The 15280-nt window shown below is 36.0% G+C and overlaps 2 protein-coding genes across 3 annotated transcripts in view; one reads left to right on the top strand and one right to left on the bottom strand.

Moving 5' to 3' along the window:
- LOC144433966 (rab11 family-interacting protein 2-like) overlaps positions 1 to 8020 on the bottom strand; it is a 51446-nt gene extending 43426 nt beyond the window's left edge. For both annotated transcript variants that reach the window (XM_078122387.1, XM_078122386.1), the window contains exon 1: positions 7678 to 8020. In XM_078122387.1, coding sequence (XP_077978513.1) covers positions 7678 to 7762 — 85 coding nt within the window. In that variant the 5' untranslated portion in view covers positions 7763 to 8020. The remainder of the gene's footprint in view (positions 1 to 7677) is intronic.
- A 1741-nt stretch (positions 8021 to 9761) lies between these two features.
- On the top strand, positions 9762 to 13947 carry LOC144433948 (transcription initiation factor TFIID subunit 8-like). The gene is made up of 5 exons (XM_078122360.1): positions 9762 to 10026; positions 10583 to 10744; positions 11073 to 11197; positions 12052 to 12199; positions 12678 to 13947. Exons 1-5 carry the CDS (start codon positions 9885 to 9887, stop codon positions 12989 to 12991), a joined length of 891 nt encoding a protein of 296 aa, XP_077978486.1. The 5' UTR covers positions 9762 to 9884; the 3' UTR covers positions 12992 to 13947.
- Positions 13948 to 15280: the final 1333 nt, after the last annotated feature.

Here is a 15280-nt window from a genome sequence, read left to right on the forward strand (position 1 = left end):
GTCCACTCACAGCATCAATGTGTTCTGTAATGTGTTGGGAGCTGTGATGTGAGTGTTGCTGGAAATTGCAACAGGTCTTTAGCTAGGTACTGTGTCCATCCATTTTAATACATTTGAGGTCTTTCAATCCAAGATACATTTAACTGAAAAATCAAAAGCAGCAACTACCCCCCCCCCCCACCCCCACCCCCCATATAGTAACTAGCAGGCCTTATCATGACAAACATTGCCTGCAAGCAAATGTTTTGATTTGGCATTCATCTCTTGCTAATGCAAATCTAAGCCAATGTCCAGAGGCTAACAAAGCCATATCATCTAAAGTTTATACAATGTAGACACACTGGAAAATATTGAACTCTTTGTCGTGGTGAAAAATCTATGCCAATGCCATCAGATGGGCTAAGATGGATGACTGTAAATGTAAGCCATGCAGACAATTTGGAAAGTACTGAATTCTCAGTATCTGTAAACACATGTGGTGCATGCAAAATCTACCCCAATGCCAACAGACAGACTAACAAAAACAAATATACAAAGTAAGTCATGCAGACAAGCTAGATAATACTTGTCTGTGTTTCTTATAGGACATGGTGACTGCAAACTGTAGACAAGCTAGAAAAAAATGAACTATGTGTTTCCAAGAACAGGGTGATTGTAAAGTGTAGAAAAGCTACAAAAACTGAGCTCTGTGTTTCTAAGGAGACAGGGTGACTTGAAAATGTAGAGAAGCTAGAAAAAACTGAACTCTGTGTTTAGGGTGACTTGAAAATGTAGAGAAACTAGAAAAAACTGAACTCTGTATGTCTGTCGACATGATGAAGATCTCAGAATTCTGTATGAGTCATACTGCATCATACCCAGTACATTGTATGTATGACTGGACTCGAAATAGTCGAATTCAAGGACACCAGTATATACTCTCAGTCACACACTACCTACTCACCATGACTCTCATCTTTAACAATCCATAAAAATTAGTAACAATTTCGCTTTGGAAACTAATTTACAATGCCTCATATCATACAGGTTTGTTCAGTTTTCTCTTAAACGCAAATAAAATAGTCTGAACACAATGCCACACAAAAAAGGTTTTTATTAAAGATGACCCAAAATCTGGCAATTCTATCTAAAACTAACCAAACGACCCATAAACGAGCCAAAATGAGCCAAACAAACCAAAAACGAACCAACTATGTGCACAAAAGGAAACCTTTTGACAAATATCTCTGATCGTAGGATTTGAGACATCTGATAGTGATAGAGCTGAACAACACAATGACAATGATGAATGTTTCAGGCTACCTCATGAAAAGACAGCATGGATTCCACTCTACTATAAAGACTGTATGCTGCATTACAATAGTGTTCATATCATTTCAAGTGATAATATATCCATCTTTGAAATTACAGCCTGACATATAAAGAGACTTAAATATATTCTTCATATTTACGCCAGCAAGCATAGCAACCCGAGAGTCTGGGCAGACATAATGTGAAGCACTTCTACTATGTTTATCAATGTCTTCACTTTGTCAGCCAAAACAAATATTTTGTTGGCCATCTTAAGAACCCAGTCAGTATAGTGCTAGTATTGTTCATTGACATGCATTCATTATCTTTTATTCTACAGCATTGTATGCTTGAATTATTGTAGGAGCTTGACTGTAATTTTGTAGTCATAGTAAAGGGAAATACGATATCAAACAGATTTATACAACTTTAACACACAGCATCATAATTACTGCAATATCTCAATTTGTGGAAGTTTTTCTGTAACATAATAATTATGAATTCAGAGTGATTAATACATGTTTTGGTCCATTCCAACTTTACCACAAAACAGTAGTAATAATTTTCTCATTGCGTCATTTAGGCCATATATATTTACCTGTCAAGTCTCAATTGCTTTGAATTTCCTGGGTTTTAATATAAGAATACAGCTTTGTAATTAGCTAATCTATGTTTTTACAGATTGCCAACGTTTAGAGGTGAAATTTATTTTTGTTAAAGTTTTCTCACTATACAAATATTTATAGATGGGGTTGGTAACTTTAGGCTGTCAGGTTAGTAGCCCTGTTAACATCTGTATGCAAAGACAAAGTTGCCATGTAGGACAAAACAAAATAAACAGTTATGATTCTAACTTCTGAGTACACACCTTTTAAAATAGATATTCAGTAGATTGAATATTTATCATTATTCATTATGGGTGCGCATAATTTTTAAAATTTCTGCTTAAATCATTTAACAATATTAACTACAAAAAAAAATTTCTAGTGAGTGGGTAGAAAAAAGGCATTGTCACATACATTTGTAATCTGAACCATGCCTTATGGCCTGAAAATAAATCTGTCCGAATACTTAGTAAACTTGATTTTTATAGTTATGTATGATTAATTTAACAACATTTGGTTACTTTAATATATGACTTGACAACACTTTGATACTCAGGGACACAGACTGGCAATATCGTCCATTGGACAGTGTCATGTCATGTCTAGCCTAGACACTCCATTTGACAATATCGTCCATTGGACAGTGTCATGTCATGTCTATAATATGTAGCCTAGACACTCCACTTGGTTAATGTCAGCTACATTGTATGTCCTCAAAACACTTGCTTCGCCATTTTACAATGAAGTGTTGACCAGAAAATAGGCATAACTTCTAACTGGGTTTTAAATCTACCCACTGTGTCGGATGATGTTATTCTGAAGCAACGGGGAGAATAGAGCTATGCAACGTAAACATTTGGTGGACAGGATCAGTGAAAGAATGAAAAAGATTCCATACTATGTTGAGGTTGAGCTGTTGTGAAATCACATCAAATTTTATATTTGAATACAAAACCATGGGGTAAATCATCTAAGTTTTGCTATGAGAGGACATAGCCAAAATCAATCAAATGAAGGGTCTAGAGTATGTCGTACTTCTTTACTCCTACACAATCATGGTGTTAGAAGATACAACATCAATGGTGATCAAGTGTATATAGATGTTATATATTTTTCTTCGTTCAGCCAAATGACTCGTAGTGAAAACCTTCAGGTCACGAGTATTTTCTGGCTGAATGAAGACAAATATTGGAGAATAACATAATTATACCAGCGCCAGTAATATCAAAGAAAAATTAGGGAAAGCAATGGGCAATTTTGAATGTTTTGACTCATATTTGACAAATGACAAATGATATACAGACTACAGATGTTTCTATATTTCTACAACTACAAATCTCAGACTTACAGCAGCTGACTGTCTCATACATACATATCATATCAGTTCAAAAATCCTGTATGAACTATGACTGCAAACTTTAGATTCAGCTGTCTCATGCACGTCTATCATACTGGAATCTATGTCATAACTACGAATGCTTCAAATTACTCATAAGAAAAGTTACAGATAAATACAAATGGCTTTTAATAGCCTATACAAAGGCTATAGGTTTCCTGCCTATAGAAATTCAAGATTGCATTGGAAGGGATAGGTAGATAGTCAGTACTCACGACAATCAGATCGTATCAGGTTTTGCTATTAAGGAAATTGATGTTTCCCTCCCACGTCTTTCAAATTGGATTGCTGATTGTGACTCCATACAGTTACTGTATAGTGCAATTGAAATATTAAAACACATGACAGTTGAACAAAGTCAAGTGTGTTGCACCTGCCACTTGGGATAGGAAGGGTAATACATATACTCAATGAAGAGTCATCCTCTATTAAATCTCCTTCCTAATATTGCAAACTTTGAGATAATATCCCAGACAGGTCATAATGGAGGTATTTGTTCTAGCAACAAAATACCTCAGTCTTATAATAACTATAAGAACTGAGATATGCAGCCTGCATGATCATGACTTGTGAAGACCGCAGGGGTTTCATTAAAAGCTGGTAGCCATCTGGTACTCTACTCTACTCTTGTCAGTTCTCCGCCTACTTCTGCAGAGGTGTTAATAGAAATTACAAATGTATGTGAAATTTAGTGAAAGGCAATTTTGTTATAATAGGAATGATTTCCAAAACGGTTTACAAATTAAGTGGTGGCTAACAGGGATGCCCAACATGTTGTATCTTTACTTAGAGTGGAGATTACAAAACACACATACTCATCAAGGCAGACCCAGGTATGTACACACATACAAGACAGACACAGACACAGACACAGACACAGTCACATACACACACACACACACACACACACACACACACACACACACACACACACACACACACACATAAATTATAAATACAGGTCAATTATGGAAATCGATGTACATGTGTATACTATTACTACATTTGAAACATTTTGTATTATTTTGCACTTGTCTGACCTATACTGCTGTTAAAATATTCCAGTGTTAACAGTAAATGTTATTGGTAATTAGACAGTGGTGTAAATTAATACACAGGGTGTGACACACTGACATATCAATACTAACAATGGTATGCTGGCAATTAACATTTGATGGACTCTCATGCCAGGAAGGCACATGCAGGATTGTGTGGAAGGCTTCATCTATTCTGTAAAGGCCATACCCATAAAGGTTTTGAAAGGGTAAGAAATCACGAAATGCTGTATTTCATAAATTGAAATACATGAGAAATTCTTTTCTTTAAATTTCCTGATTGACATATATATATTGTTCAATGTGGATGTGTAATGTGTGTTATTTGAAATATTATGTCCTGTGTAACAGGAGTATGCATTCATGACTGTATGGAACTCTTTCAAACTTTAAATGGACTACTCGTATGAATCTGTTTGTCATACATAAATGCTATAAGGAATAAACACTGGATTCTTCCATTCAATGGTACATGTACATTTTGTAGATTTATCTTTCTTTAAGTTTAAAGGGAGGTAGGTAGATAGGTAAATTATCCCTCAATTCCTGTATGTTTCCATCCTCTTATTGTACATTTTCTCATTGTACATGTACACACCCCAAGGCTTCTTTGTGCCAATGGTACAAAACACTTCCCAAGAGTTAGAGTAGAAAAATCACTCTTACCCATACGAATGAAGTTCCTCTACAACTTACATCGTTGGTAAACTGTTGCAAGATTTCTCTCCCTCATATATTTAGATTTCACTCAAAGGGACAATCGCAAAATGTAACGCAAGCTCAATAAATGAACTTCGTTTATTTAGAGGAGGGGGTCTGGCATCAATGAGATTGTTGAACTCTATTATGCACTTCTAACCAAATTTTGAAAGCAAAACACATCTTCACCAAATTTTGATTGCAGAGAGCAAAATACATTGTGGCGAGACTTTGAATGTCTCAGCCACTGTAACAAAGAGCTTAGAAATACACTGTGGTGAGACTTTGAATGTCTCGTCCCCCATAAAAAAAAGTTTAGATCAACAGTAATTAGATCAACAGGTTGCTACAATTGTAGTCTGTTGCTTGATTTCCATAGTCCTCTAAAAACTGTAATTACAATGTCAATATATACATAGGCCTACAATCATGTGTAAGTGTTACCTGACAGAATTAACCATATTCATAGCTGTAGCTTTGAAATAATATATTCCTTATCTTACCTTGACAAAATATCCCCTGGTATGGAATATGCCAATTAAAAAGTATAATTATGGGATAGGTCAGACACTATTGGATAGAGTTGACTCAGTGGCGACATGGGGATTTACTGAGGATCATTGTAATGTTTTAAGCATGATCATACTTTGATACATCTCTAGGGGAGTATGTACCACATTTCATAATAAATCCTCTTAGTTGGGTTTCTCGGGTTTCATTTGTTATTCGCACCACCAGAATACAAGTTATCCCTTGAATCTTGTTTAAATTAGTATATTTCCAATACGACCGTGTTCTGATTTACACTACGTTATCTTCACACATTACGTCTAGTCAAAGTCAACCGTTTTACCCTTAGTCTGGCTAAACCCCATGCTAGGCGACAGGCAGTTGTTATTGGTTTACTTCCTTCTGACAACTGCTCATTAACATTCAATTAGTACAGCTGTACTACACTAAAATCACGTGGAGACACAATAACGTCATCATGTTTATATGAACGATGTCGGGGGTAGCACAGACTTCTGTGTTAGAATAAGGACTTTCACACGATGTAAGATAACGTAGTGTAAATCATAACACAGACGTATTGGAACTAAACTTGCTTAAATAAGCTAGCAACAAGCTTATTCTCCATGTCCTACATGGATGTATGATAGCAATTTTTATGGCCTTCATTACTAATATGGGTTAAATAAACTTGGTTGTATATAACTCACTTTCAGTTTCGTTGTATAGCCTCTGTTTGCAAACACCATATTTGAGCAAAATAATTCTCAACAATGGGACATTCGGGTATTTAAATTTGTCAAAAACATGTTTGTCCCCTAAAACACCTCTTAAGATGAAAATTTTAAAATTGATTATAATATACCATGATTGACCAGTCATGTTAGATAGATGTTGCCAAAAAATATGTGCAAAATGAATACATCAAATTTTGTTGACTTTCACGGCAACTGGGTTTCTTTTCATCAGAGTTTAATACACTGGTACTGTATAAACATACAGCACTGACATAACCACAACTGACCATACAATTATTAGGTGACCTTCAATGACCTCTAAATACAATTAGTCTTACCTGACTAAATACAAGGCTAAGGTGGTAACACTGGTTGTAAAAAATAAAATATACAAATTACTTGTTCAGTAAAATCAATACATATTATTCAGGTACAAAATGCCACATTATTCTAACATTTATGAGCCATCTAATAAAACTGTACAACAATTATATAGTGTTTTTGAATACATGAATATACAGTGTTTTTGCTAAGGGCGGTATTAAAGTAGGTAAAATCTACCGGAGTTCCCATGTCATGTTACCTGGGTTCCGAAACAAAATTACCATAAACTCTATGGGTAAACACTGCCATTTTTCTCCCTTTCTGTCACTGGGATTCCCCAACCTTAGCAAAAACACTGATACAACTGGAGTTGTCATGCATGTCTTGCAGCGCATGACCTTTTGACCCTTTGCCAAGCATCCTATACCTAATTGATCCAATGATGATCAATTTAATTGCCTTCATTGTTACAGCTATAATGAAACCAAGGATGTCTTTCAGAACAATACAATACCTTCATGTACAAATTGTTGGAAAATATATCTGAATATTGTAATCTGGAATCTGGAATATTTTTTGCCTGGCCAGGATAATCTAGAAATTGAAGTTTGTTTATTACAGTACTGAGTCCATTATATTGTAAAACCATCTATGTTCATAGCTTTATCAACCCCTCTTCCCTAGATCATATTTCTAAAAATAAACTGCGAGATGATTGAAAGCTGTGCTGTCACTGCATATCACAGGGGTTAGTTGCAGAACTGAGTGAGACCATTGCCTGCATCAGTTTTCGGCTGATCTGTCAACATTCAAAATGGTTGAGTCCGGAGATTAAAAATAACACTTGAATAGGTATCAAACAAAATTTACACTTCCAATAACAATATCAAACTAAATAAATAATGAGTCTCTGTAGGCCCATACTCATACATGGGGCATGGAAAGGTGCCTCAAGCATAGTATAGTCATAAAATATTATCCGTTGTGTACCTTATTATGTGCGTAAAATGAGATCCTACATTTGCTGGGAAAATTGCGACAAAAACAACATGACATCTTACCGGTAACTCGGCATATTTGTGGCGTACGCTGGTATCCGACAGCAGTTGGTGAAGTGGTAGTTGATGACGGAGCAGACGCAGACATCGTTGTACTGTATCAACGACACACAAGTGTCCATATAATGATAGATCACAACGCGACTGACATTGAAAAAATAACTATCACACGTTGCTGGTACTTGTTTTCGCTTTCACCGCTGTTCCGACAGTTTCCTGTCTTCCATTCTTGTTGTATGCCTTCTCGCACTTCCTTTGGTCTTGCTAATTTAGGTTACGTCATAAGAATTGTTCAAGAACCTTGAATATCTGAATATGAAAGCACTTTCACTCGCCTCAGATGTCTTGAAAGTCGCTGGTGCAGCGTGAATTCACTAGCATATTCCATTTTTTAGATGGGGGGATACAATAGATTGGAACATATTCACAATATTCAAATATATTTGTTTCAGTACAGGGCCTGAGTAACTTATCTTTTCGTCACCAAAAGAATTATAAGAGAATTAATCATTAAAACAATGGTGAATTGTGGTTTTTGTTTTCCATCACATTGTCACCCAATGTCCCGCCGTTTTAATGTTCAAAAATAGTAGACTCCAAGAGAAGGGAATTTACAAACAAACGATAACAAGCGAATTACGGAGAAATTAGATTCCGATTCACATTCTCATGAATAATATTCGAATAGCCCTTTAAAAGTTGCGGACTCGATACGGTATCTTCTCCAAATATTCATTCATATATTGTAATTCAACTAAGCTATACCTTCACAATGGTATAAAACTTGATGAAACAATTGAAGAACAAATAATTGTTGAACTTGAAAATGTAAATATAACAGAACGTGCGCAAATAATGATGTTTGCCATGCAAAGAATAGGTATGGTTCAGACGTTTTCCTAACCTTGATATCTAGATGTTCCCGACAATTTACTTTTTTTATGTACTTTCAAAACGGTCAACATTTCTTTTGTCGCCATTAGAACAGTTGTTTGCAAGGTAGGGGTTTACTCGACATTCATTATACGCAATGAGAAAATTACGTCAACGGGTCATTTATACGGAATATCTTTATACCATTTTTTTAATGGTTAAATATACTTCAGTAAGTAGAATACTGCGAGTACCTTTTGAAAATGCAACAAAAATTACGCCCCAAAACATAAACTCAGCTTGTGCCGATGGATTCCGCTCATTTTTCTCAAACCTCGACATAAAAAAAAGAGAAAGGAAAATGACCCAAAATAACCATGCTAAAATTAATATCCAAAATTAAAGTACAATTGTTGCAATATTATAGGTACATAATTATGTTTATGTGGTAAGTTCCATCAAGCAGTAAATCAATGTTAATCACGACTGGTCGATCGCGCGCCACAACTGAAGTTGATTGGGGGTATACCGGCCGGTAACTTGGAAACATGAATTGTTACGCCTCAATTTACCTTGTGTCAACCAATTGTTAGTTGTTTTTTTTTCTTTTGTCATAATTATTGTCTTTTCTTTTTAATACATGCCGATTACGCGCGAAACAGGTATAGGGCTTGACGTGCTAAAGTCTGGATCTTTTGCATTTTTTATTTGAATAGTAGGAAGAATTTTTGAAAAACACAGCTGATGTGTTCTAGTTATGAAATGATAACCTGAGTGAATAAAATACTCGGATGAACGCAAAGGCCAAGCTTTGTGGACTACAAGTAACTGGGAATATGTTGTTGTTGTTTTAAAGTGGAGGACAACATTTTCCTCACATAAACGAAAGTAAATTATGAAATCAAAACATTTTAAGTTTATACTAAAAAAATAAAGCGCCAACTGATGAGTAAGCCACTGAGTTGCCCCCCCCCCCCCCCGCAAAAAAAGAAGGAATAATCTTTTCTACCAAAACTTTAGCACTTCATAGTTCTGTTACTTACAATAAAATAAAATATCCAGGGTGAATTTGATGTTTAAGATGGTAAACGGTCAACTGCAGTGTAAAACGGAGCCTGACAACGCGTAACTTTATATCCATTTTTCGGATACATACGCGCTCGAATACAAATTTGATTCTGAATCCATAAAATTATCATGTTCTTAGCTAGTCGGATACACTATCGTATGAAATTCGTAATGAAGTTCTTGTATGTGAAATTGTTATTTTATAAATGAGAACTGCTCCAGATGATATCATACCTTGAAGATAGAGTTTGTTGAACTCAAGATCGAATATGACTTCCACAGAGAGCTCCAATTTATGCGCGGCGAGGCGAAAGGGTCTCACTGCCTGTGTGGCAGCACTATGTTTTGATAGTGGTTTTCAAAGTGCAGACAAGGCTTCTATCGAAACTCTGACGGAAATGGCACAGAGTTGTAAGTATTTTAGTTGTTCCGACGTGAAAATACGAACAAATCTGAAACTATTGATAATAATATTTCATTCTTGGCTAGTACTTTCTTTGTAGCATGGAAGTATCACCCATGCAGTAATATGCTCCTCAACAATAATGTTCTGTGTTATCGATAACTGGCTAAAGAGACATACCAGCCTCCCGGGGCCCAGGATACTGCACTTTTTCAGCAGCATTTTTGGATCACTTGTAATGATATTTGACCATAAAACTACATTTTTGTCAAAATCTGGTAGTGGTAATCACATGGGCTGAGATTGTTGTTGTTAATATAACATAATTTCTGTAATGAAAACAGTTCTGTTCAACACCCAGACTCGGTCAGTTAGTGAGTTTTGGCAGTGAGCAGGTAGAGTAAAGCTGAGTTCAGCTGTTATTTTATTGTGGTTCCTTACCAAAGTTATGGTATGTATTACGGAAACTATGATTTAAGTTTCATAGATTTCACTTACATCTGCTGTTACCAGGTTTCATAACCTTAGCAAAACTGATACATTCTTTCATTGCTTAAACTACAGACATAAGTGAGCTGGGTAGAAGTTCCAGGGCATATTGTGAGCTATCTGGAAGAACAGAACCAATGTTAAATGATGTAGCAGTAGCACTAATTGAAATGGGTACTGACTTAGCTGCACTTACATCATTTGCCAAGAAATCACAGAGAGTTATCATCCAACCACGTAAGTATTAAGCCATGTATAATGTACATATTGACTTGTATCGCGAGTGTGCTACCAGAACATGGTACATGTACATGTATAGTAACATGGTGGCCAAGACCCCTAGGTCCTATATTTTCAGTGCATCTTGGTAAATGAAAATTGAATCTCAAACCACCTCAATTAATGTCAAAATGATTTCAGAGTGGTTATATTTTCATAAAATCAGACATTCCAAGCTAAGGAGCAAGACTTTTCAAGGTGAAAAAAATCAACAGTGGGAAACTATATTGTCATGAGGTCAGAATGTGTTAATATTATTATTGTTGTTGTTTTATTTTTAATACAGAGGAACAAATGAAAGCTCCTGTAACACCACGTATCCTACAAGCTGGTGAAAAGAAACCCCATCCATCACACATCCCAGATTTTCTACCAGCATTCCCCAACCCTCATGCATACATCAAAACAGCGGTAAGTTTTGAGCACATTTTGGTACATACAAACATGTATTTTTGAAAAGTGTATTTCAAGATTGATTGCTCAATTGTAGTACACTTGAGGTGCAAAATACTGGGAAGTTTGTGATATATCTCTTACACTTACAATATTTGTAATTTAAAATCATATTAGTCATACTCTGCCATTTGATCATTGCTTCATTTGCTGTACCCAGTATAATTAGCATATTTATTACATTAGTTTTAAAAACAGTCCTTGACTTTCAGTGACCACATTTAATTTAAATCATGATTCACAAAAAACTGAATGTGACAGTGCAAAATAACTGACATAACATATTATGCATTAAACCACTGTGCATTGTGTGAGAGTTCTTCTTGCACGGGTTGGTTGACTGGTCAATACCAACAGGCAATCTTAATTAATGGCAACTATAATAGGAGCCTCCTACGTAATTAATCCTATTTTTTCACATGATGTGTACTTACTTGTAGTGCTCAATTGATATCAATCATCTTTATATCAGTATAAACTATCATGAATATTGAAGACTGACCAGCACTGATTTGAAGCTTGGGGAGAACCCTGCATTGTGTTGTGATGATTAGAATTCTTAGTATCTGAATGAATGAATGTGAATTTTACCATCTAGACACCTCATAAAAATAATCATAGACCCTACATGAAAAAAATAACTAACACTCAATTTCTTGGTCGACACAGTGACTTCCAGAGCACATGCTACACATGCATTACTATAGGTTTGCAAGAAGACGTCAACATTCTTGTTCTATATTAATCCTCTAGCATGAAGTAAATGCGTTAGCAGGTACTGAGAATCACTGTCTTGTCTTTGTTTCTATCAGACCTTCAGAAGACCAGAAACTGAGTACCAAGCAATTCGAGAGAAGGCAGCCTCGCAGAGGAGAGATGTGGAAAGAGCTCTTACAAGATTTATGGCAAAAACTGGAGAAACTCAGTCACTGTTCCCAGATGATGAAAGTGCCTTTCCCTGTAAGTAGATATCATTAATGTAGAAGGTTACTCCTCTTTCTACCTGGGGGTGGGGGTGGGTGGGGGTATTTGTTTGTATACAAAAAAACTACTAGTTGGGAAAAATAGGATTCATTTTGACTGTTAGTGTTGTACCAAAATGTTCAGATGTGATATTTTTTCCTACGTGTAGTTTAATTAAATATATATTTTTGCCCATTGTACACTTGTATATTGATTACTGTTATCAATTTACCTATGATTTCAGGCGTTAAACTTAAAGTAGCATCTCTGTAACTTATACAACTTTGAAATTTTGTAAAGAAGCCCTACTGTACCTGACATAGATGTTCAGCCATTTTGGGGATTTCCCGCAAGGGTTTATGGGAAAGCCTCTGGCGATGACATCACATTTACCACAATCTCTTTCTTTTGACACTCTTTGTGCAAATGTACTTGATACGAAAGTAACGTTTCACAATCTGTGATTTCATTTCAGTGATTGCATGCAAACCACCACCAATAGCCTACCTAGATGCCCTGCTACCGCATCAACACGAAATGCTGGATGATGACACCGACGACCAAAGTGAACACACAGACTCACAGGATAGTGAAATGCTGAATATGAAAGAGAACCGAGAAGATAATCTGGATTTATCTCAAACAAGTCAAGAGGAAGGGGCTGGTGATATGTCAGCATCTCAACAGAGTAATGATAGGACAGAAAGTGTCATTGACAATCCATACCTCAAACCTGTGAAAAAACCCAAAGTCAGAAGGAAACTGAAAACATCTCAACCATCGTTATAACTTTATAAATGTCAATCCACTCCTGTAAAAAAATGAGAGGGAAATGTAAAAAGAATTAGTACTATGGAATGTTTCAGATGAAAGAACCTAACACTTGAGTAACTATATCTACATTTCTAGACTGTATATCAACAAGTAGATTAAACTCAAGTATTCATCAACTTGGGCACACCTGATAATCATTCCTTAATCCAAACACATTCCAGCCACTCCAGTGTTTTAATTGAAATTCTTCTACAAAGACCAAGAACTATGTTTTCCTATTGACTAAAAATATATCTTGTTTTACCAGAAAATTACCTATACCCGTTGCCATAGTGATCTCATCCTTATAATTGCAGCTGTTTATGTGTTGTACTACACACATAGTAATAAATAGTTCAGTAAGTTGTCAGGCTTTGTGAAACTGTCCATCTGACGGCAAAGCCAGCAAACAGACAGTTTGTCAAAGCCTGTCAATTAGAAGCAATTAGAACCCTTGGTGGCATATCAAGAAGTATTTATTACATTGTTAACAATAGTCATCATCATTAACCTTCTGTTGTGGAAACATGCAGTCATAAGTTTTCTTCAACCACAACAAGCATTGACAAATGCAACGATCTGATCTATCCTTCAAGATGCCCTCAAAATCCCTAAGTAAATGCTGTATGTGAGACATGTTGTACTTTGACACCCTGTTCTCTTCTACAGTGTGGGGGCACCTATATGGCATACCTTCTAACAGGCTCTTCGTCAACAGTAATGCCATTCTGAAACAGTAAAAGTAAATACTGAAAGATCATACTAGGATTGTCAGTCTGTATTCTGTACATTGTTGTCAGTTTAGATCTTTGTAGAGTGTTTACAACATATTCAATATTTTCAGTATCTTACATAATGATGTTTTTCTCATTAGCAATAATGAACTACTTTTTAAAAGCCGTCTGTGTATTCAGTATTTTGGTTCACATATTCCTACAGTATCATAAATTTTTCAATAAATCATGTTTGTGTAATTTGCAAAACAGGCTGTTCCTGAATGAGTAGAAAACAGTGACACCTGTGTTAGAATTACAGGTATATGTAAGATGCACAAGTTCTGGTCTTTGTCTACATTGAAAGATTCAACATTGTTGGCACTCGTGTGCTAACCATAAATTTGTAACAACAGCAAATCACTCAGTTTGCATTTCTCCATGATAGCAGATTGACTGTTTTTTACATGTAGTGGGTAATGGAAATAACAAAGATTCACAGTGTGCACTGTCATCAGGCCAAGAGTATGTATGTAAAGGCATGAGTAGATAGTTCTTCCAATGTAGTCAAAATGATGACAGCTCAGTGCCAATACATCAGCCACTTTGGCTGTGACAAAATGTACCAGGATCATCCTTGAATTGAATCTTAGCCTGCAATCGACAGTAGTGTGTGTGTGTGTGTGTGTGTGTGTGTGTGTGTGTGTGTGTGTGTGTGTGTGTGTGTGTGTGTGTGTGCGTGCATATGCCAGGTGTTTAAAAAATTGCTGTGGCTATTTTTGCAGTGAAACAAGGTAGGGATGTAGTCTAGCTGCTAGACCTCTGGGGCTATTCTGCTAACTGTAAAGGCGAGTGAAGGTAGCTACTGAGGGCGCTAGTCTGTGAGCTTTATTAAGCAACCTCCAAAGCACTAGCCTGTAAGATACGTCGTGTCGTTCCACCCTCCTTGGCGTGAAGGGGTTGACCAATGTGGGACGGCACCCCATCACAGCATACCTTACAGACTAACAAAGTGCAGACCCAAGGTCTTACTACAAGACTAGGTGGGGGATGCTGCATGGAGTGTCTAGTGGATGGAAAAGTGCTCACATGCACTTATTATAAATACTAAGTTTGCAAATTCAATGAACATTATCACGGTTTTTGGAGTTTACCCACAATAAATCATTAACTATGAATTAGAAATATCGCCAGATAAAATCAAGAAAAGAGACAGGATAGAGAGAAAGGTAGATTGAAAAAAATACGAAATATGATAAAAAAGGAATATGAAATAAAATCAATTTCAACAGTGCAACAAAATAAAATCAAAATAGACAAAACGGTTTTAACGTTTACGAATTCCATGCAATGTCTTGCAATTTATTGCCCCTTGTCACTAGAGGGCGATATTCATTAGCATTAGTAATAATGCACATGATCCATAATGTTCGAATGCATTTTACACCATTTCTATCAAAGAAGGCCTTTATTATAGGGATCAGGCTTATAGCTATATTATGTTTGCAAAAACACACAAATAAAGAAACAAAGAACATATAAACACTGACAA

This window comes from Glandiceps talaboti, chromosome 4 (genome assembly GCF_964340395.1).
Source record: "Glandiceps talaboti chromosome 4, keGlaTala1.1, whole genome shotgun sequence".
Taxonomy (NCBI): domain Eukaryota; kingdom Metazoa; phylum Hemichordata; class Enteropneusta; family Spengelidae; genus Glandiceps; species Glandiceps talaboti.

Bases quoted from the DNA above. Each gene is read 5' to 3' on its own strand.
- LOC144433948 (XM_078122360.1), top strand. From the start codon at position 9,885: ATGACTTCCACAGAGAGCTCCAATTTATGCGCGGCGAGGCGAAAGGGT. The intron at 10,745-11,072 runs GTAAGTATTAAG...TTTTTAATACAG, and splicing joins GAGAGTTATCATCCAACCAC to AGGAACAAATGAAAGCTCCT. The intron at 11,198-12,051 runs GTAAGTTTTGAG...TGTTTCTATCAG, and splicing joins ATGCATACATCAAAACAGCG to ACCTTCAGAAGACCAGAAAC.